Source organism: Oryctolagus cuniculus, chromosome 15 (genome assembly GCF_051225735.1).
Source record: "Oryctolagus cuniculus isolate XC-2025 breed Fujian yellow rabbit chromosome 15, ASM5122573v1, whole genome shotgun sequence".
Lineage (NCBI taxonomy): Eukaryota > Metazoa > Chordata > Mammalia > Lagomorpha > Leporidae > Oryctolagus > Oryctolagus cuniculus.
Window position 1 is genome coordinate 5,616,105 of NC_142881.1, and position 23,481 is coordinate 5,639,585.

The following is a 23,481-nucleotide window of genomic DNA, read 5'->3' on the forward strand; positions in this document are numbered from 1 at the left end:
GGAATTATGTTAAAAGAAGTCGAAGTCGGCCGGCGCCGCGGCTCACTAGGCTAATCCTCCGCCTTGCGGCACCGGCACGCCGGGTTCTAGTCCCAGTTGGGGCACCAGATTCTGTCCCGGTTGCCCCCTTTCCAGGCCAGCTCTCTGCTGTGGCCAGGGAGTGCAGTGGAGGATGGCCCAAGTGCTTGGGCCCTGCACCCCATGGGAGACCAGGAGAAGCACCTGGCTCCTGCCATCGGATCAGCGTGGTGCGCCGGCCGTGGTGGCCATTGGAGGGTGAACCAATGGCAAAGGAAGACCTTTCTCTCTGTCTCTCTCTCTCACTGTCCACTCTGCCTGTCAAAAGAAGAAGAAGAAGAAGAAGAAGAAGAAGAAAAGAGGCCGAAGTCTACATGTGCGTAGAATTTTTTGTGTATGTGCCAGTCATCTACACACAGTGGATCTGAATGTCGCTCAGCTGTTTGAGACGCTGATGGTGCTGGCGGAGGCTGCTGTTTTAAGTGTTAGCATCCTTCAATTGGGACACAAACAAGACTTTTTCCTGTGAAAGTTAATGTAGATGGTCCATGGCTGCAGGCTTCCTCTTCAACATCATCTATCCCTTCTTAAAATGGGCTATCCATTTGTAAACTGCTCATTCCTCTGGGGCACTGTCCCTCTAAACTTTCATAAGGCGTCCATGATTTCACCAGGACTAAGCTCTGCTTCTTAAAGAGACTTTCAAAATCTGCTCTAGCAAATCTAAAAAAACAATATGCATTTGCACAAAAAATGCTAATGAAGCATCTAAGGACAGGACTTCACATCGCCCAAAAACCCACTTCTGAGGCAAACACTACGAAGCCTGCAGAAAGCAGGAGGCTGCCAGCATCAACAGAACTGCCCCTTCCCAGAGCTGTGGCTTCCGTTCCCTTTAACTGATCTCTCCCTAGAGACAAGCACGTGCCTCTCCAGACCTACGCAGCCGGTTTACTCATGGGGCCACGTTAACGGCTTGTCTCTGAAGACAAAAAACGCATGTGGTCCCTGCCGAGAGTTCACGCGTTTGCAGAGCTAAAGCCCCACCACCTTTGAGTCTCTAAGCTCCAACCGGCGGGCTCCGTCAATGAACGCACGCTCGGCGTGTCTGCTGCAGACACCCAATTTAATATACTTCCCTTTGGGCCCGTGGTCACGCCTTCATCCTCAGGGACGAGCACTCGCAGCAGGTCTGTTCCGTGAAGGCTGCCCCTCAACCAGACCCCTCCGGTGGAGCAGACCAGAGACTTGAAGGATGCACGTGAGCTTTGATGGGAGACCAGCAGCTGGCGAGCAAATTCCAGGCCTGTAGGAGGAGCAGCAGCCCCACAGCACAGCCTAGACGGCCCTGTGCAGGGAGGGGAGGGCGTAATTGAAAACACATGAGGCCCAGAGTCCAGCAGGGACCTGCAATGGCTCAGAAGGCAGCGGGGAGGGGGAGGGGGGGTGCAGTGCATAAATATTGTTTCACATCTAACTCCAGAAGGCTCAGTGCAAGAAAACATCCCTGTCCTGCAGCTGCCCAGTGATGACACCACACACGCACGTGCTTAAGTTAAAAGATGTATTTCAAAGTGGGAACAGTCACAGGTTACAAAAAGTCACTGTGGATCTCCAACTAAATAAATAAACGAGAGCCCTCCACGATGCGGCGTTTCACAGGTCTGCTTCAGCAGCCGCGTTCTGCAGTCTTCCTCGGATTTGGTACAGAGCGGCACTCTGCATCAGCGGATGGAGGACTTCTTTGGCAGCTGCTTTTTCCTCCTTTCTTCTAATAAGGAGACTACATTCTAGATAAACAGAGCAAACAGGTGAATGTATTCCAAGGTTTCTATTTGTAGTGGGGGGGGCGTGTGAAGCAAATTACTAGATTAGCCTTGATAAGCATAAAAAGCAGCCCAACCTGTCGGTCAAACACTCTGGCCATTTCTAGGACACCTTTGCCAAACTGGAAGAGGAAAGAGGAGAAACAGCATTGCGCATACGTCTGGGATGATACAGTTATCCGCCTGCTCCTCCGCGGGGAACCGCAGCTAACCGTGGGCCCACTTACCTCGTTCTTTATACTTGCATCTGCCCCTTGGTCAAGTAGTAGCTGAACTAACTCTTCATGGTTATTCAACACGGCCACCTAAGAAACAAAGCACAGTGCAACATGAAGGCACCACCCCACCCACCCACCCACCCCGGCCCGGCCCGGCCCGGCCACGAGCATAGGCAGCAGGAGGGCCTCCTGGGTGGCCGGCTCCGCCAGCAGCACCCTCCGAGGGCAGGGCTGGCCAGGCCACTGGGGCCTGCGTGGCAGCCGTGACAGCTGCAAGGAAAGTGGCAAGCGGAAACGGAATCTCCTTCCCCTCATCTTAACAGCAACATGAGAGATGCTAGCCCAGACTAGAACAAAGCAGCGTGTTCGTTGTTCTTGATGGATCTGCTGTGATCCAACAATGGCCCAGGGGAACTGGGGCTGCCGATAATCCTCAAAGCACAAACAGTGGCATCCTGAGGCTCCTAGGAGTACCTGCAGGGCCGAGACCCAGGGCTCCCAGGGCTCCTTCCAGAAACCCCTGCACGCGCTGGCAGAAGCACGTACCATGAGCGGCGTCTTTCCATCTCTGTCCTTCACGTTCACGTCGGCCCCAGCCTCGATGAGCAGAGAGGCCACCCTCTGGTTTCCCGACACTGCAGAGACTCTCATCAGGGGGGTCCATCCTAAACCAGTGTCCATGGCGTCCACCTGTGGTGCATGAAGAACCGCTGCACTTGGCCAGCCTTCTCTGCATTACAAGCCCGAGTCGTGAACTCACAGAAGGAGCACTGAGCTGCCCAAGCTGCCCAAACTGCCCCAACGAGATGCCACATTGCTAGACTCGGCGAGAGTCGGCTGGACTGTGCCGGCTTAACGGACATTTCCCATCAGTGAGAAGGTGGGTTAGCGTCACACCGGGGCTGCTTCCCAAGACGCCCCAGTGAGTTTCATGGAAAAGAACACGGCAGGCTGGCCAAAGTAACTGAACTGAGCGCCGTACTTTTGGCTCCATTGTGAACTCCCTGCCTTAACTTCAGGCCCAACTTCCCTCACCTGTCCTTTTCCAATTATGTATCTTTCTAAGCAGCTCCACATCCTCACACTTCTCAGTTCTTAGCCATTGTAGGCAGGGTGCCTAGATGCGTTACACAGACCCCCACTGCAAAGCCGGCTGGCCTAATGCCTTCCCCCGAAACACTGCACACCACTTCCTCACACAGCCATTTCCCAGTCGTCCTCTCTACACAGTGATCATTCCAGTTAGTCTTTTTATAGGCATGTTTTAGAAAGTGTAAATGTCAGGCCAGCACTGTGGCCCAGCAGGTAAAGCCACCACCTGTAGTGCCTGCATCCCAAATGGGTGCTGGTTCGAGTCCCGGCTGCTCCACTTCCCATCCAGCTCCCTGCTATGGCCTGGGAAAGCAGCAGAAGTCCTTGAGCCTTTGCACCCACATGGGAGACCCGGAAGATCTCCTGGCTTTTGGATTGGCCCAGCTCCAGCCATTGCAGCCATCTGGGGAGTGAACCAGCAGATGGAAGACCCCCTCTCTCTCTCTTCCTCTGCCTCTCTGTAACTCTGCCTTTCAAATAAATAAATGTCTTAAAAAAAATGTAGACGTGGTATCCTTCTGTTCCAATGCAGACCTCACCAGTGCGTGAGGAGTGGTGTTGACGTAGAGTCTGCTGTGTGCTCACAGACAGACACAAACACACATGCAGTGAATTCCGCTACAGAATTACTCCAAAGGGAGTTGTGGCTTTGGTAAAACATCAGAACGGAGTAAACCAGGAGCTGCCGGAGGGCCTAGGACGTTCCAGACACTGACATGTGTGACGTTATCCACTGCAAGACCAGCAGGCCTCACAACTCCTCCCCCTGCAAATCAACACCCTGTGAGCAGCAAGCCTCAGAGTCTGTAATAATAATCACAGCACATGAGATTTAAACGCGCGTTTTCTCTTCTGCCGGAGGCCATGAAGGGGTGGGAGTTTGTACCCCAGGTCTACCAAAGATCAAAGCAAACCTGGGAGGACTCAGGTACCTTTCCTAAGGTCAAGTGGTTCCCCGTTCAAGTACCTAAGTTGCTCTCAGTACAAAATTATGACATCTGGGAGGACGGTGGCAACACCCCAGCTCCCAAATCCATCCCCCAGCCATCCGGGGTGACAGGAGAGCCGACATGTAGAGACTCATGTTGACATCATCTCCGTGTCACCAGCCCACCACACAAAATCTTTAGTGGACACGTCCATGCTAACAGTTTTGCCCTCTGCAAAAGGGCTCCAACTCCGTAGAGAAAGACGGGATTTATCCCAGATAAGTGTGTTCATATTTTATCTAATGCTCAGAGCCTCCATGTCCAGACTTCTAGAGTTCCAGTGTTTTGAGCAGAGACCTGCCCGGTTCTGGATCCTTTTCTTCTTTTGGCAAAGTTCAGCCTTGTCAGCTACGGACTGCACTGACCCAAAGCATGAGCAGAGCTGTGGCAAACCCTCGGGGGAGTGAGGCTGTCACGGCTACAGGTGGCAAGTGTGGCCTGGCTCTGCCACAAAAGGCCACAGGCTGAGCCTTCTGGCCTCGTGTGCATCTCTAAAGCATAAAGGAAACCAGAAATGCAATAAAAGGAAGTGTCCTCGTGACTGAGATTTTCATGTTCCCAACTCTCCGAAGGCAGCAGCAGGAACCAGTGGGACCCCACAATGTGAGTCTCGCTGAGACAAACGAGTGCGAATTCGCTTAGGGCTTCCAGGAGACCGAACTTTTCCTAATTTGAGCGGGTTTTCCAGGTCATCAGTTTAATTCCTCAAGTACCTGCCACCATGTGGCAATCACAACACAGTGTTTTGTCCATCATTATTTACTTCCAGACCTTGAAATTGTTAATGTCTTCAAGTTCTAAGAGTTGAACTAAAGATTCAAGGTTATCAGCAGTTATCACAATTGATTTAGTTCTAATTACCCATCTTCAATCCCAGGCCAAACAATTAGACTTCAACTCACCAAATCAGATTTATACTTCCTGCCAAGGAAAGCCATTCTACATGCCTGCTTCCAGAGGAAGACACTCAGCACTGAAATGCTTTATTATTGATACAATTAGAACCAAAAAAATTTTGGGGGGGCGGGCATTGTGGCACAGTCGGTTAACACCCTGGCCTGAAGTGCCAGCATCCCATATGGGCGCCAGTTTGAGACCCAGCTGCTCCACTTCCAATCCAGCTCTCTGCTGTGACCTGGGAAAGCAGAAGATGGCCCAAATCCTTGGGCCCCTGCACCCGCCCACATGGGAGACCCGGGAGAAATTCCTGGCTCCTGGCTTCAGATCAGCGCAGCTCAGCCATTGCAGCCAGTTGGGGAGTGAACCAGCAGATGGAAGACCTCTCTCTCTTTCTCTCTCTTCCTCTCTCTCTCTCTCTCCCTGCCTCTCCTCTCTGACTTTCAAATAAATTAATAAATCTTTTTAAAAAATTTTTGGGGGAAAACTGATCTTTAAAGCAAGCCAAGGGGGCCAGCCCTGCGGTGTAGTGGGTAAAGCTGTCGCCTGCAGTGCCAGCATCCCATATGGGCGCTGGTTCAAGACCCGGCTGCTCCACTTCTGATCCAGCTCTCTGCTATGGCCTGGGAAAGCAGCAGAAGATGGCCCAAGTCCTTGGGGTCCCTGAACCCAGGTGGGAGACCTGTAAGAAGCTCCTGGCTTCAGAGTGGCACAGCTCCAGCTGTTGCAGCCAATTGGGGAGTGAACCAGCGGATGAAAGACCTCTCTCTTTGCCTCTCCTTCTCTCTCTCTGTATAACTCTGACTTTCAAATAAATAAATAAATCTTTTAAAAAAAAAGTAAGCCAAGAACAAAAATAATTTTAAAATCAACAAGAAGCCCTGTCATGCTAACAGATCTTAATATCTTCATGCCTCTAACACTTAAGACAATATCTGCAGCTTGGCAGGTGCCCAGTAGAGCTCTGATGATGGACTCAAGAGACAAGCAAGCAAGTGAACAAAGAGATGAAGCAGAGGCATCAGGCCTGCCGGGGATGCAAGCCTGCACCACTTTCCTCTGGGATAAGCCGAGTTCACTGGTGCTGTCCGGGCTCCAGGGGCTGCACGTTACAAGGCCCCGGAGCTTTCTCGCTGGTAGATCGGGGGTCTTTCTCCATTGTTGGAGTCTGATTCACCAAAGGCCCTGCTTCTCCCAGATCCCGTGGAAAGCCATCCAGGCTATTACTGACACACGCAGGTGAACACAGGAGGTCGCCTACCTCACAGCCATCCTTTATCATCCACTCGACCACATTGCAGTGGCCTCCGTCTGCAGCCCAGTGCAGAGCTGTGCAGCCTCCCAGGTCTCGGGCCTCCCAGGAAGCGCCATGCCTTCGGAGATATTTCACAACATCCAGGTGACCCGCGTAGCATGCAAGCATCAGACTGCAACAGGTGGAAGAAGAAGCGCTGGGCTGTGAGCACAGTCACCAAACTCAGGTCCTTATCTTGCCCTGCCTGGCTTAAATGAAGAAATCTTAATTTGAGTGAAAAAATTCACGTGAATTATTTATACAAAAATGCGTATGTACTCATCAATGATGGATAGACAGACAAGATGTGGAATGTGCATGCAATGGGGTATTATTCAGTCATGAAAAGGAAATGAATGCTACCATATGGGTGAACCTTAAGACATTCTGCCGCATCAGAGGTGCCATTTTGCATGACTCCGTGTATATGAACTATCCAGGACAGACACGTCGTCAGCACAGACCAGCAGGCTGTGGCATCTGGGCATCAGAGGAGAGAAGTGTGGAGGGACTACTCATGCCTACACAACTTCTTTCTGGGGTGACCAAACAAGTCCTGTCACCAGAGGGGCAGCGAGTGCACCGTTCTGTGAGTGCATCTTAAAATATAAAGTTACACATTTTAAAGAAGTACATTTCATGATATGTGGATTACATCTCCACAAAAAACAAACAGTGACTATTTCAGTATAAAATATTGGCTTTAAAAACATCTAAGAGGTGATGAAGATATTGGAAAAATACATAGTTGACACTATTTTAGCAATAACTACTAAATCCATCGCTCCAAAAATTGGTGCATAAAGAAAAGAATGAAACATCTGGTTTGTCTTTGTAGGATGAAATACAGTCCAAGCCCAGGTGACGAGGATAAGCATTCTTCTAAAGACTGTGACTAACACACACAGACAGAACCATGGAATTAGAAAGCCCCTTTCTGCAGCTCCAAATTAAATCACTGGTTCAGCCAGGGAACATCAGTGGATGCTAAAACTGTTGGACAAAAGGTTAATGGGGAATAGGATGTTCACATGGTATTGAACCATGGCCCCATAATTTGCTAAATGTAATGGGAAAGTACACCTATGCAAAGTAGGGGCCCACCTGTCACCACCCTGACACATTAAACCCAGAATCAGCAGCTGTGAGAGAACTTGTATGACAGAGCTCCTAATGGAGGAAGCAGGAAGTCACAAAACTAATTCCAGCGAAAACAACAGATGCAGAAAGGTAGAGGGAGGTTTCGGGATAAAAGATTAGGGGCCGGCGCTGCGGCGCAGCAGGTAAAGCTACTGCTGCCTGTAGTGCCGGCATCCCACACGGGTGCCATTCAAGTCCCTGCTGCTCCACTCTGATCTAGCTCTCCGCTATGGCCTGGGAAAGCAGCAGAGAAAGGCCCAAGTCCTTGGGTCCCTGCACCCTCATGGGAGACCCAGAAGAAGCTCCTGGCTCCTGGCTTTGGATCGGCACAGCTCTGGCCATCTCGGACAATTGGGGAGTTAACCAGCGGATGGAAGACCTCATTCTCTGTGCCTCTCCTCTCTGTGTAACTCTGACTTTCAAATAAATAAATCTTTAAAAAATTTTAAAAATAAAAATTAAAGAGACCAAACGATCAGATGCAATAGGAACCATGGTCTTACCCCACCTCCCAGTAAAGCTGTACACAGCCTTTGGGGGAAAGGGGGACCACCCGCAGGGAGGCTGGGCAGCAGTGACAACAGGGAACCTGTGTGAGGAGCCTTCAGTGTGTTGATGATAGGGTGGTTATGTTTTAGGGGACACACACTCAAGTATGCATGGGTAGGGGGTTGTGATGCCTACTGCCTACTCAGTTCAGTGAAAGACATGCAGAGAAGCAAATATAACCAAATGTCAACAGTCTAGGTGGTTGGTTGGTTTGTTTCATTGTTGTTCTCTTTCCTTTTCTAAACATTTGAAATTTTTCAAAATAAAGAGTCGCAAAATGAAACGGAAGCTCTCGACTTCCTGGCACTGAGCCACCAGGGACCCGTGGCTCCTCCTTTCCAGGCAGAGGCCAGCCTGGTAGAAGCCACCCAGGCCCTCCACGTGCAAAGCCACTGAAGTCTACACAGCTGTCAGCTGAACTCAGCCCGCCTCATCCTCAGGTGTCCTGTCCAGCCCCTGCCTCATGAGGCCGCTGTCATGTTCACCCCACAGCAGGGGAGACCTCGGGCCACGGGGCTCTTCTGGAGCCCACCATTGCAGGCCCCCCGCTGTGCCCAAGGCAGGCCCACCTGGAAGGCAAAGACGCCCAGCTGCTCTGCTCACCTGCTGCGGCTGGGTCCCACTGCCCAGGCATGCAGCATCACGTCGCCAGGCCCTTCTCTCTCTCTCTCCCTCTCCCGCTCCCTCTCTTTCTCAGCCTCTATGATCATCTCCTTTCTCTTTGACATGTTTTCTTGTATTTCCTTATTCTTTAATATACTTGTCTGTTTAAACTGACAATATTTACATAATAAATATTCCATTACATGAAGATATCAGCACTTAAATCAGTCTACAATTGAACATTGAACATTTGATTCAAATTTTTCACAACTTTAAATAAGACCACAGTAGCCACCTTACTACCTAGAATCGTAATTGCATTTCTGGTTGTTTCTAAAACAGCACGGCCATGTCTGGAGAGGACGACTCTAAGTGCTTTCAGGGAGGGTCCATCAGCTTACACTTCCATCAGCTGGATCTGGCAACACCCATTTCACTGTGCCTTGACCAACACTATTACCTTTCAAGTCCCAAGTTGGCAAGTGCAAGTGTTTATACTAACAAGGCAAAGCACCTTTCATATGAATTGTTTATATTGATTCTGGCATGAACTGTCTTTGTGTGTGAATGTGTATAGAATATTTTCTGTTGGCATGCATGTGTGTGTCTTCAATACATTAAAATGCCAGTTGTTTATCTACAATACATGTGACTACTTCCCCAAATTGTTAACTCTGTAACTATTTTTTGGACAGAGTTAGACAGAGAGAGAGAGAGACAGATAAAGGTCTTCCTTCCGTTGGTTCACCCCCACAAATGGCTGCTATGGCCAGTACCATGCTGATCCAAAGCCAGGAGCCAGGTGCTTCTCCTGGTCTCCCATGCAGGTGCAGGGCCCAAGCACTTAGGCCATCCTCCACTGCCTTCCCGGGCCACAGCAGAGAGCTGGACTGGAAGAGGAACAACCAGGACAGAACCAGCGCCCCAAACGGGACTAGAACCCCGGGGTGCCAGCACCGCAGGTGGAGGATTAGCCTAGTGAGCCACGGCACTGGCCAACTTTTTAACTATTTTAAAATGTGTGATAGGCTCAATCTTTCCCTTAGTGATTTATCTTAATGTTTTTATGCATTTCACATTATAAACCAGCTACATATATGCTTGTAATTTCTAGGCTTTGATGGTATTGGTTTTTTTATGTATCTTAATTCATAGGGAATTTATTTTGGTACATGCTTTCAGACCAAGATCTGTTTTTCCTCCCACAAATGGCCTATTTTTTCAATACCTGCCTCATTGGTTGGTTATTTCCATCACTATACACTATGTTCTTGGGTAGATGGAATCTATTTCAGTATTTCTATTCCATCCTACTTTTATCACTTTTATCATTTTTCTAGTTATTTCTACCAGCATCATATTCATTAGTCCTACTTCATGAGGTACTTTAATAACTGTCACCGCAAGTCCTTCGAGGCTCCTCTTGGACAGTTTGCATACCCATCATCATTCATTTATTCTTCCGGACCAGTCACAACCATTGTGATGGTCTCCCAGGAACGGCTCTACCCAAGGCTGCAAAGAACCTGTGTGCTACTTTGGGCAAAATTGAAAACAGCATCATGTTCACTCCTGCCATTCTGGCACAGGCTACAGGTCTGCGTGTTAAGTCTTTGTCTCTCAGTGAGGTTCTAAAGGTTTATCTTTTCTTTTTTTTTTTTTAACTTTTATTTAATGAATATAAATTTCCAAAGTACAGCTTATAGATTACAATGGCTCCCCCCCCCATAATGTCCCTCCCACCCTATAGGTTTATCTTTTCATTGAAATTGATTTTATTTATTTATTTTTTTGACAGGCAGAGTTAGACAGTGAGAGAGAGAGACAGAGAGAAAGGTCTTCCTTCTGTTGGTTCACCCCCAAAATGGCCACTAAGGCCGGCACTGCACCGATTCAAACCAGGAGCCAGGCACTCCCTCCTGGTCTCCCATGGGGTGCAGGGCCCAAGCACTCGGCCATCCTCCACTGCCTTCCCAGGCCACAGCAGAGAGCTGGACTGGAAGAGGAGCAACCGGGACAGAATCCGGCGCCCCAACCGGGACCAGAACCCAGGGTGCCGGCGTCGCAGGCAGAGGATTAGCCTAGTGAGCCACGGCGCCAGCCTTTTCTTTTTATTCTTTAAGATTTATTTATTTATTTGAAAGGCAGAGTTACAGAGAGGAGAGAGAATCTTTCATCCACTGCTTCACTTCCCCAAATGACCACAATAGCCAGGATGGGCCAGGTCAAAGCCAGGAAGCCAGGAGCTTCATCCGGGTCTCCCATGCAGATGGCAGGGGCCCAGGTATTTGAGCCGCCGTCTGCTGCTTTCCCAGGTGCATTAGCAGGGAGCTGGACGGAAAAGGCAGCAGCCGGGACTTGAACTGGTGTCCACACAGGATGCTGGCACTGCAGGCAGCAGCTTAACCCACTGCACCATAACACTGGCCCCTCTAGATTTTTATTCTATTTTATCTTGTTACAGTTAAAAACTTCTAACGTCTCTGATACCTGCTTGCCTTACTGAACCTCCTCCTGTGGTCCACGTACTAGGAAGTTACTTTGCTAAGTCTCTGGGGTAGGGGATGGCACATCTTAGCTCCTATCCTACCAAGCTGATCAGCCTTCCACAATGCTGTCTAGTCGTGAAACAAAACGTAGCTTGCATTTATCATACACCAGGTCCTGTCTTACATGTGGAACACATGTTCTCACTAAATACTCAGGGCAGACCTAGGATAGTGCTTCTACTAGCCCCATTTCACAGATGGCAAAACCGAGGTACAGAAATGTTAAACAACGTGCCTGAAGTCACACTCCATTCCCATAAAGGAATATAAATTTGACATTGATTGGTTGGCTCTGCCTATGCTCTTGCCCCTACTCACGGGCTTCACTGATTTTGAAGAAGAATTTTTCAACACCAAGATTGACTGACACTGTGGCTAAGAAAAAAAATTTGTGGGGCTGCTGTTGTGGCACAGGGGGTTGATCCCTTGCTTGTGATGCTGCCATCCCATATTAGGCTGCTGGTTCAAGTCCTGACTGCTCCACTTCACATCCAGTTTCCTGCTAACGCACCAGGGAAAGCAGTGGAAGACGGCCCAAGTACTTGGGTCCCGGCACCCATGTGGGAGACCAGAATGGAATTCCTGACTCCTGGCTTCAAGGGGCCCAGCTCTTCGGGGAGTGAACTTGCAGATGGAAGCGCCTCGTGCACGCTCTCACTCCTTCTGTGGTGAGCTGCCTTTCAAGTAAATACATCTTTAAAATAAATAAAACTAAATTATTTGTATGCTGCAATGAAAGGGAACGCTTCCTGCCCTCCATGTGCCAGACACTGGCCAAACGCTGAGGAGTGCCCTTCACTTTGAAAACTGAGACACTTGAACTGGGAAAGGTGCTGACTGAGACTACTTCTGTTTCCAAATATACACAAATTCAGGTTTCCACCTTTACTCTACGAGTGAGAAGTGTTAAGAAATTTCCTAGTATTAAAAACCCCACCTTCCCATGTGAAACTATGCATTGTGAGATCCCTATATTCCTACACACACACAGCTCGCTCGCGCTCGCTCGCTCTCTCGCTCTCTCTCTCTCTCTCTCACACACACACACACCCCACAGCTTTAACAATCAGGTTATCCTGTGCAGGTTTTCCAACTTCTCTCTTCTGGAAAAGTACAGGGTTATTTTTGGTACCTGGAAAATCTGAACAGGCTCACTGGAAGAACAATCAAGCCACAGAGCCTATATTGGAGGTAATTCTTTAATAAATTTTCTAATTTCTTGCATGGATTTGGTCATTTTAGATTTCCTGTGTCTTGGATTGTTTTGGTGACTTTTCTGAAAAATGTATCAATTTCAATGAAATTATCAAATCTATCACAGATGCAAAAGCACTTTTTTGTGCCTAGATTTCCTCTGTATCCTTTCTTCTGTTTCTGTCCCCTTTCTATCGGGCGATTATGTTGTTTCTCTCAGATTCACCAGTTTGGTCTATGTTACCATACAGACTTCACAGTATGACTCATCTCTCAATCTGCTTTTTGATTAACTTCTACTTTTAATTCTTTGCTTTTTTCCTACTTCCCTGGCCCTCCATTGTCTTTCCTTTTTAAATTGGCACTATTCTTCTCAAACTTTTTCAGTTAATGGCTTAGTTCCAAAGTAAACTAAGTTTTTTGGGGGAGGGGGACTTCTTAAGTGATTTTTAAAATGTCGCAGTGTAAAACGTATTGTGTCTACATTGTGTCTGGAGAGCAGAGGAAGCTGGTGCTCCGATTCCAGAGATTCTATCATGCTGCCCTTGTCCGCGGCCTCCTTGTTCCGCGGGCCAGGCCTGCCCCTTCGCTCTGTGTGCATCGCACGGCCCTGAGCCCCTGGAGCCACAGCAGTGCACTTTGCACAGTGTTCCATCCAGCACAAGTGCAAGCACAGGGCCCGACACAGGCTTGTCATTCTGTGAACGCTGGTTAGCTTGACGGATCAAAGCTAATGCTGGGTTGGCCAGTGTAAGTCTTCGACAATGTTCTTCCACCTGTCCACTAGGTTTCATGCTCTTTCCTCGAGCTTTCCTTGTAACACCTTGTACAATGTGTGCCCTTTCGCCTCTGTGTTCCGGGGTTCTATCTCTGGGATCAGCTTCCATTTGCAACTTTAGAAACACTGAGACTCTGTAAACAGATCACGGCTGACATGCAGACAGCTCTGAGCAAGTGCCAAGTACAAGGGCCAGGCACTTAGAACTCAGTGCCCAGCATGGAGCTGGCCATGGCTGTGTAACGGCCACCTACTGAGCAGTCAGGTGTGCACAGGCCCTGATGCCCTCCCCAGAGAAGGCTGACCCACTCTAACAGACGCCCATCTGCCTGATGAATGTGACCACCCGCAAACAGGGCGACGTGTCAGCGGCTGCCACCACCGCCTTTCCTGGGGATCTACTCACCCATCAGCACTGTGGGAAGGAACTGAAGAAATCTATTCGAGTGCAGCCAGAAACCCTCTATGCACAAGCCATGTCCCACCTCCTACCTGTCCTTGCCACTTCCATTCTTCAGATTCACGTCTGTGCCATTGGAAACTAAGATCTTCACAAGCCTAAAGGAAGCAATGGTGAGGGTGAGGGGCAAGCGGCTTGGATGACGTGGAGCTGTGAAGACCCAGGGAAGTCAGCCACACTCCACGCCCCTCTTCATCTTCAGAGGCTGGTATTAAAGACAGGGCATGACTAACCCAGATCTTACCCCTTACAGATGAATTATCCATTAATCTCAAACTAAACCACATAAAACAAATTAGACTACCAAAATTATGCACTATCATGTTAATGACTACTTTTAACATATACTCAAATGGCAACACTGAATCAAAACACATTTCTTTTCTAAACTGTGGTTAGTAATGAAAATACAAACATGATGTTAAAAGATACCAGTATTTATGCTGTGTGGAACAGATAATGGAATGTGGAGATTCTATCTTAGCACCCCCGCAGGGAGTCTGCTTTCCAGGATCTCTACCACCTTTTTTTAAAAAATTCAGAATCCAATAAGCGGTTTTCCAAGGATATGGAAATGGTATTACATGTAATTGATTGATTGTCTCCTTTAACATAGATTGTACGTTTTACATTCTCTCCTGCATTTTGTGTAACTATGATTTAAAAAAAAAAAAAAAGCTGAATTCATAAGCCAACATGCAGCACAGTTTGGGAAAGAGAAAAAAAGCTGGGTCCCCTGCAGCCTTGACCCCTGGCTGGCGTCTCTGGGGGAGGGGGAGACCTCACTCAGAGATCGGAAAAGAACCATACCTGGTGTAGCCTTTCTGGGCAGCGACCATCAGAGCAGTGAAGCCAAACTTATTGGGAACATCAACCTTCACGTGGCTGTGGGGAAACACAGAAAGAATGAGCGTGCTCACCCCAGCTCCCTGTAGAGCAGTGACTGACAGCTCTTACAGAGCACAGGTGGCCAAAACAGGCTCATTTAGGGAAGGAAAAAAAAAAACAACCAGTTTCTTCTGGACTGTGAAAGGTTTGTTGTCTTAGAATGTCCTGCCTAACATTTTAAAAGAGTCAAATTTAGGAGAAAAGAAAAACAATTGCTGCAGTCACCCTTAAAGCCGGCACTCCCTTCAACTCAGAAGCCAGGATGCCATCAGGGGAGATGGTATCATGAGCACAGCCTCGAGAAGTGAGCTGAGGGCGGCGTCTTCCCCGGGGACCGTCCCCGACTTAGGGGAGACCTAGGTGAGCCGAGGGCGGCGTCTTCCCCAGGGACCGTCCCCGACTTAGGGGAGACCTAGGTGAGCCGAGGGCGGCGTCTTCCCCAGGGACCGTCCCCGACTTAGGGGAGACCTAAGCTTTGCCCTGCACCACCGTCTCCTACTGGGTGTGGAGCGATGTGTTTGAAGAAGGCAGAGCTGTCAGCCCAGGGACTCTGGTTTTTGTGGGAAGCTTCTCCGACCTACAGAGCCCCGGATTCTCCCAGGCATCACAGCTGACTCAGAAACCACGGGAAACGACTTGGTGTGGAGGAGGCAGCCTCAGAGGTGTCTTGGGCACGCCTGGTCCCCAGCTTCCCGTCACCTCTCAAAGGGAAGAGCGGCTGATCCAGCGCCTCCCTGACTCCCTCGGGAACTCGATGAGAAATCCTGGGGTGGGATGTGCCTAACGCGTGGCATTCAGGCACGGGGCAGAAATTATTCCTCGGAAGAAACACAACCCCCAGATTCGCTGTCTCCTTCGCAGATTTTGCTGAATCACTGCAACAGTGACACGGCGGGGCCTTACGGCCGGATCCACCGACCACACTGTAGTGCCCACGCCCGTCGCCTGCGCTCAATCTGGGAGGCCGGCTCAAGGCATGGGAATTCTCAAGAAAACAGGGTAAAGCCACATCACGTGTGTCCGTGTACTTGGGGGGCATTTTAAAAAGAAAAAGCAAACTGGGTCCTCTCACCCTCCTTGAAATATCCGAAGGAGCAAATCTTCGTCGTTCATGTTGACAGCTCGGTGGAAGTACTCACTGCTAATGGGCTCTCCTGAGGAAGGCAGGGGGACAGCAGTCACCCCGAGGAGGAGGAGGAAAGGCCCGTCCCAGCCACGCCCACCAGGGCCTCCAGTGGATGCCACGTTCACCCCCACGAAGGCACATGGCCGTTCCTCTAGCCACAGCTTACGTCTGCCCGCCGACTGCTTCTTTCACTGAAAGAGACCCTGCACTCAGGCGCTGGACATTTTCTTATAAAATCCTGCTTTGTGTTTGAAAATGATACCTCCAGATGTCACTGAACCTTAGTAAATGACTTTTTTTTTTTTTTGACAGGCAGAGTAGACAGTGAAAGAGAGAGAGAGAGAGAGAAAGGTCTTCCTTTTCCACTGGTTCACCCCCCAGTGGCCGGCATGCTGCGGCTGGTGTACCGCGCCAATCCGAAGCCAGGAGCCAGGTGCCTCTCCTGGTCTCCCATGGGGTGCAGGGCCCAAGCACTTGGGCCATCCTCCACTGCACTCCCGGGCCACAGCAGAGAGCTGGACAGGAAGAGGAGCAACCGGACAGAATCCGGTGCCCCAACTGGGACTAGAACCCGGGGTGCTGGAGCCACAGGCGGAGGATTAGCCTATTGAGCCGCGGCACCAGCCATAAATGACTCTTACAAGCAAGGAAGAGCCCGGCAATTGCCACAACATCCTACCATTATTTGCCAGAGTCACTAAACTGTTGAAAACAACAAACAAAAGAACACAAATTGCTTTAACACTTGAAATTGCAGTTTTCAGTTCTTCCCAGGAATACGGTCTCCTCTGAGCTGGTGGGGGCCGAAGGAGCACAGGCCTGCAGGGAAGCAGGGGGAGGACCTGCCAGGCAGAGAACAGCAAGAAGGAGTCTGAGGAGGGAAGCAAGCAGGCAGGACTGCACCTGTCCCTTTGTGCAGGGGAACCGAACTCCGCAGGGAAGAGGAAAGGGCAGAGTTCCGCAGGAGCGGGAACAGGAGTTCAAGGCCACCAGCAAGAGTTCAAGGCCACCAGCAAGAGCCCATCCTTCAGGGCACTGCTTTCATATTCCATCTCCCAGAGCCCCGTGGGTGCCCGCCCCAGACTCCATCTCCTAGAGGTCCCCGCGGGGGGGGGGGGGGTCCTCTTAAATTACCACGATTAAGCTTAAGGGAAGCACTTAGAGTAGCGCCTGGGTGACAGTGACTGTAGGAGCAGCAGCTGTCACTGTTGGACACAGTCCCATGCTTCTCTCATACCCAACGTGACCTTGGCAGGTGCTCACATGTGTCATCATTGGTCCAAGTCATCTGCAAGGCTGCGAGGTCTCGTTCATTCATTCAACGAGTACTTAGCAAGCGACTTGCATGCCAAGACAACAAGACAAACATCGCCCTCCCCTGGTTCATTTACACTGTGAGTCCCACTTCAGTCTATTATTATTTTCAGTCCCAAAAGGAACTATCTAGCCCCTACCCCCACCCTCCTGCACTGCCCCCCAGGCTGCCTCCTGGGCTCACCCTACCTAAGCTGCCTCTCCTGGCCTGGCCACCCCGTGTCTGCTCCTTAAGGGACAGCAGCTCACAGGCTTAGGGGCCTCTCCCCCGATTTCCTCAGAGGGTCAGTGGGTCAACTGGGAGTATGGTGCCAGAAGAATAGGGGGTCTCTATCAGAATGACCTTTAGCCCTTAGCTTTTGGTAAAAAAACAAGTCAATACCAAGTTAAAATTACTTGGAAATAACAAATTATTTGTCTGCTAGAGCTTGCCAATCTCTTAAAGGCTTTTTTTTTTTTGGTTATATTATACTTCCTTTTCTTCATTCCACACATATTTTAAGGCCAAAAGTTTCAAATCAATGTTATCACAATAAAGCCATCAGAGGCCGAGGCCAAGGCCTGCACTGCCCTGGCCTTCAAGGGGAGGGCATGCCTGGCCCAGCAGTTGTACCACAGAGGCTAAGGAAGGGGCAGGGTTCTTCCCGAGGATGCTTGACATTGTCTGGTGATACTCTGTCACAATTTAGGAGATGGTGCTGCTGTCCAGGAGAGGGCCAGGGATGCTGTACACAAGGCAGCCCCTTCCCCCAGAGAATCACCTGGGCCCAAAACATCAGGAGTCTCAGGCTGAGAACCCTTGACTACATCCACATGGAGCTGAAGTGATCTGTCTGTGACCCGTCCACACCTCAGGGGGATCAACTAGCCCTACCGACTGTTTTTCTTTCTCTTCGTTTCCCAAAAGCAGGGGGAAATGGTGTGGTGTGTCTCTGTTACCCACCAAACAGCCGCCACTGCTGCGAACATCAAACTTCAACTGCCATGAAAAACATAAAAACACGTCATCTGGACAGAATCACCAACAAAAACATCTTACTTCTACTGTATTTTTTTTTTTTTTTGATAGGCAGAGTGGACAGTAAGAGAGAGAGACAGAGAGAAAGGTCTTCCTTTGCCGTTGGTTCACCCTCCAATGGCCGCCGCGGCCGGCGTGCTGCGGCCGGCGCACCGCGCTGATCCGGTAGCAGGAGCCAGGAGCCAGGTGCTTTTCCTGGTCTCCCATGGGGTGCAGGGCCCAAGCACCTGGGCCATCCTCCACTGCACTCCCTGGCCACAGCAGAGAGCTGGCCTGGAAGAGGAGCAACCGGGACAGAATCCGGCGCCCCGACTGGGACTAGAACCCGGTGTGCCGGCGCCGCTAGGCGGAGGATTAGCCTACTGAGCTGCGGCGCCGGCACTTCTACTGTATTTTAAAATGTGGTGATACCCTAAACCAAATCCTATCAAGCTGCATAAAGGCCTGCACACACAATGCTTTCTAAATTCTCTCAACTGGGGCTGAGTCAGTTGTCCCAGGTCACCCTGTTAGGAGTGACCGCAGCAGAGATCAAGCCAGGTCTCTAAGGTCACACGCCTCCTCTTTCTAGTAGTCAGTAAATACAGAGGTATCTGACCACGTCACAATATGCCTCCATCCCCGTGAAGTTTTGTCAAGTTTGTAAAAGTACAATTAAGAGGAAGGGCATTTTCCATGAACTTTTTTGAGTCCGCTTGTACGAACAACCTAAATAAACACCCGTCCTGGAGGTGTGAAAGGACAAGCACACTACAAAGCTTCCGCGGAGCGCCAGCCTCTTGGGACTTTGACAGCAGCTCCAATAGCACTCCCAGCAGCCCTCCACGTGCGCTCGCGCGCGGGCACCAGCTTCCACACTGCCCAGGTCACCTGAACAGCAAGGCCCTCCTGCAGCGGCACCTCCCAGAGCATCCCAACCCGGGAGCTCGGCAGCGTGCACCTGTAAACAGAGTGAGTGTATCTGAGGACGGCTCGCAGCAAAGACCAGAGCAGCCAGATATAATGGAAGCAAACATGGCCTACTCCAGACTCTGTGAGCTGTGATCAGCACATGAGAACAAGGGGACCTCTCGCAGACGAGAGGGAAAGCAACACCCTGGCTCCATGTTTCTTGCTTGCCAACTTTCAGCAAAATGGAGACACCACCATCCTTTGGGGTAGGAGAGCCCTCTCCCAGCACGAACTCCTAAGCCTCCTCACTCTCCGCCCTGGCAGCCAGAGGGGCAGTGAGCATTAGCAGAGGAACCCACAATGATGGAGGCACAGCCAAGCCTCATGGTTACAGGAATGACAGCAACAGGGAGGAAATGACAAGGCCGGAAAGCCATTCTCTGCAGGGCACAGCAATTCTTTCTACTTCTACTAACACGCAGGAGTCATGAAGGACAAAAAGCCAAAGCTCCAGGGAGACGCTGTGGGCCTGGCCGGGAGACTGCGCCACCATAAGTGCAGGTGGACACACACAGGCAGGCCTTCACAGGTTTGTTTTCCTCGCAGTTGTCCCGAGTGTTAGAATCACAAATAGCAAACTGATGGTGTCCACGGTGTGGACATCCTCGAGTGCTCGCCTGAGCTGGATGGAATTCAACACTCAGGGCCCCGTGAGCGAGGACACCCAGGAGCAGCAAGACAGAGTGGTCTCGGGAAGCCACTGCCCAGCCTCTGTAGGGAGGCCGTTTAGCTGCAGCCGTGCCCACAGATGCTATAATGCAGCAATAACACCTTTCATTGTAGAATTTAAGTCTTTATTAAAAGCAGTGAATAAATCATGGGCTCATTGGAGAAGACATTTGCCAATTAACAAGTAGCAGCTGTTTTTCTTTCTTTTTAAGGCCCCAACTGATTAAAATTGCATGCCTCATTTAAGCAAGAGTCTCATGTACTTTACCTGGGAAGGGAAAAAGATTCAGCATCCTTTATTCAAACAAAGGGCATGCTTTTGTGATTCACTGAAACACTCTCAAAACTAAATGCAAATTATCAACCCACAGAAGCACTTCCACTTGCTTTACAGAATGTGCACATCTTCAAGTCTTTGTTTAGCAAGATCTGCCTCCTTTATCATCTTCACTGGATGTTACCAGCTGAGCCGAAGGAAGAAGATACCTGATCCCCACCACTCTCAGCAGAGTCCCAGGAGGCTGACATGGCTCCCTGGTGCGGGTACTTGTGCTGTTACATGGCAGCAAAAAAGGTAGGACTCCCCAGCACATCTGGTCATCGCCAACATGTCCCCACAGAAGGGCTTGTCACATTACCCGGGGAAGCCAAGGCACTGTACTGACGAGGGCCCTAACCAGCTACGCATGGCTGCCCCTCAAAAGCCAGCTGGGCAAGAAGAAGTCACACCCAGCCAGTAGGCACGACCCTAGCCGGCACACAGGCCGAGAGTTAGGACAGTTCTCACTTTCCAAGAGTGCTCCAAATGTGCACAGAGGCACAGCGCTAGGACAGTTCTTACCTTCCAAAGAGAGCTCCAAATGGGAACTCAGGCCAGAAGGTCCTGAAGACCCCGCCCTGGCTTTGATGTGCTACTAAAAGGAGCCAGCAGCTCCCTACAGGCCACCACGGATGGCTGCAGAAACCACTGTGTTCACCCATGACTGGCAAGTTCAGGTACAGGCTCCTTGGCCAACAAGAAGCTGATCTGTCCCCAACACACAAGCACAGGCTGAGAAAAAAATCAGTGTTTCCCTAGATACTCATAATGCGGTCTCTGGGCCTCAGACCATCCATCCATCCATCCATTGAGGATCTGATACCCTTTAGAGATGGCTGATCCAGCAGCCTCACCTTCAGGAGCTCACAACTTAGGTGGGATTCAAAAAAGTGGGTAAATATGCAGACAAGACACAAGAAGTGGTATTCAAGGTGATGACATCTCTCTCTGGACTGGGGGAGGAGCTAAAGTGTGTGGCAGAGCAAGTGAAGCTACACAAGGGACCACACCAAGCAGAGCTTTGTCCATGGGGCAGGCTCAGCGGGCGGAGCTTCAGCAGGTGCTCCCGAGGACAGAGGCACGGGAGTATTTGAGTGGCTGCAACCTGTAGGTGGGCAGAGACAGCTAGAGGGCAGAAGGAAGCTGAGAGGTGGCCTGAGAGAGCATCCTAGGCAGGTGTTCCCCTGTGGACCCTGGCCCAGTGCTAGGCCCCCTTTGCCGCCTGTGATTCCTGTCCCCTTGCCACCAAATCCGTACCTTCCTGCAGCACAAGAGAACACAAATGCATTCTGTTGCTCTGCCCTGTTCTTCCCCAAAGGACTCCAGGAGCTAAATACTGTCTGTATAAGAGCAGATGCTTTCCACGCTGCCAGCTCAAGGAGCAGGCCTTTAAGTTGCCGCTGCCAGTACCCCGTAACTCCCAGCTGCTCCACTTCTGATCTAGTTCCCTGATAATGGGCCCAGGAAGGCAACAGACAACACCCAAGTACCTGGGCTCCGGTCACCCATATGGAAGACCCAGATGGAGTTCCAGGCTCCTACTTTCAGTCTGGTCCAGCCCCAGCCATTGTGGCCTTTTGGGGGAGTGAACCAGCAGATGGAAAATTTGTCTCTCCCTCTATCACTCTGCCTTTCAAATAAATAAAAATAAATCTTTTTTAAAAAAGGAAAAAAAAAGGAATTTGCTCTCTTTGCTGGCTAGAATCTCCATAATTGAGCATTTCAAGTTTCCTCTGTAATTATGTTTTTCCATGGCTGACTGAGCATTATTTGGGAATGTACAGAGTCTGAGCTTTAACTGAACCCTCGAGTTTGCTAAACCAAGATCTACTGCCGGGGCCAGCACTGTGGTACAGCAGTTAAAGCTGTCACCTGCAGTGCTGGCATCCCATATGGGCACTGGTTCGAGTCCCAGCTGCTCCACTTCCGATACATCTCTCCGCTATGGTCTGGGAGAGCAGTGGAGGATGGCCCATGTCCTTGGGCCCCTGGACCTGCCTGGGAAGACCTGTAGGAAGCTCCTGGCTCCTGGCTTCAGATCGGCGCAGCTCTGGCCATTGCAGCTGTCTAGGGAGTGAATCAGCAGATGGAAACCTCTCTCTCTCTCTCTCTGCCTCTCCTTCTCTCTCTGTGTAACTGTGACTTTCAAATAAATAAAATTAAATTAAAAAAAAAGATCTACTGCCCTGGTGTCATATTTGCGATTAAAGGTATCATGGGCTAACTCAACATGAAAATCATCTTTCATCCACACAAAAATCTTCGTGAATAAACACCTGCAGGGCACAGTGAAACCACAAAAGTATATACATCCACGCCAAGTGCCACAATGAATAAAACTGGAGCACAGGGCCAGGCGTTCGGCTCAGCAGTGAGACATCTCCGGTCTGTGTAGGGGGACCAGGGCTCAGCACCAGCCTCTGCCTCCTGACTGCAGCTTCCTGCAGTGCAGACTCTGGGAGGCAGCAGCGATGGCCCATCAAGGGGGTGACCTGGACTGAGTTCTCTCCCAGCTGCAGCCCCAGCTAGGGGCTGTGGGGGCATCTGGGGAGGGAGCCAGCAGAAAAGGAGACCCCTCTTCTGTCTCCCAGATACGCGCATTTAAAAACCAAAAAAAAAACAAAAAAAAAAAAAACAAAAAAAAAACTTACTCACAAACAGGTGCTTTCCTTTGTGCAACTCAAACAAGACTTGCCAGTGCTGTCAGGAGGGGCCGTGAAAGCTCTATTTTAATCTTGACAACATGCTTGCTCAAAGACGGCAGACACTGGACACACACAGTTAACAGAAATTTTTAAATAACAGGCCGGCGCCGTGGCTCAATAGGCTAATCCTCCACCTTGCGGCGCCGGCACACCGGGTTCTAGTCCCGGTTGGGGCGCCGGATTCTGTCCCGGTTGCCCCTCTTCCAGGCCAGCTCTCTGCTGTGGCCAGGGAGTGCAGTGGAGGATGGCCCAAGTGCTTGGGCCCTGCACCCCATGGGAGACCAGGAGAAGCACCTGGCTCCTGGCTCCTGCCATCGGATCAGCGCGGTGCGCCGGCTGCAGCGGCGGCCATTGGAGGGTGAACCAACGGCAAAGGAAGACCTTTCTCTCTCTGTCTCTCTCTCTCACTGTCCACTCTGCCTGTCAAAAAAAAAAAAAAAAAAAAAAAGAAATTTTTAAATAACAATCTCACAAAATGCAGTACAGCTTGACAGGGACAAGGATGAAGTGGTTGGGGCACTGGCGCCAGCCTCTCAGGTCTCTGCCTCGGGGTGGGCGCTGGCCGGCCCCTGAGCACCTGCGGATGGGCACTCATCCTTCCTCAGCCCCTACTCCCCAGGAGCCAGCCGTGTGCAGCAGATCAGGATGCACACTTGAAAGGAGCGACTGCGAGCAGACCCCTCCCCAGGGGCAGCAGGCAGCCTGCTCGGTCCACTCCCTTCCAGCTCCTTTCCTAAGAAGGCGATTCCACCGTGTGTACCGCATGAGCACCAACAGGTGTGTACCGCATGACCGCCAACAGGACAGTCCTGGCACCCACACAGCTCTCCCAATTTGTGAGGGCTGAATTAGACTTCCCTAGTGTTGTATGTTACAGCTGGGCC

General features: G+C 50.4%; 1 protein-coding gene across 3 annotated transcripts in view; it reads right to left on the bottom strand.

Moving 5' to 3' along the window:
• Positions 1-1,568: 1,568 nt before the first annotated feature.
• The window catches only part of FANK1 (fibronectin type III and ankyrin repeat domains 1), a 134,486-nt gene continuing 112,573 nt past the window's right edge, over positions 1,569-23,481 (bottom strand). Inside the window, exons 2-10 of one of the 3 annotated variants that reach the window (XM_089313835.1) lie at positions 15,788-15,812; positions 15,568-15,649; positions 14,418-14,492; positions 13,640-13,705; positions 6,302-6,467; positions 2,609-2,752; positions 2,072-2,149; positions 1,922-1,966; positions 1,569-1,808 (exon numbers count right to left, since the gene is read on the bottom strand). In XM_089313835.1, coding sequence (XP_089169961.1) covers positions 1,743-1,808; positions 1,922-1,966; positions 2,072-2,149; positions 2,609-2,752; positions 6,302-6,467; positions 13,640-13,705; positions 14,418-14,492; positions 15,568-15,608 — 681 coding nt within the window. In that variant the 5' untranslated portion in view covers positions 15,609-15,649; positions 15,788-15,812 and the 3' untranslated portion in view covers positions 1,569-1,742. Of the gene's footprint in view, positions 1,809-1,921; positions 1,967-2,071; positions 2,150-2,608; positions 2,753-6,301; positions 6,468-13,639; positions 13,706-14,417; positions 14,493-15,567; positions 15,650-15,787; positions 15,813-22,543; positions 22,660-23,481 lie in introns of those variants that run through there. The other 2 variants (XM_089313836.1, XM_008274828.5) reach the window with 2 other exon arrangements.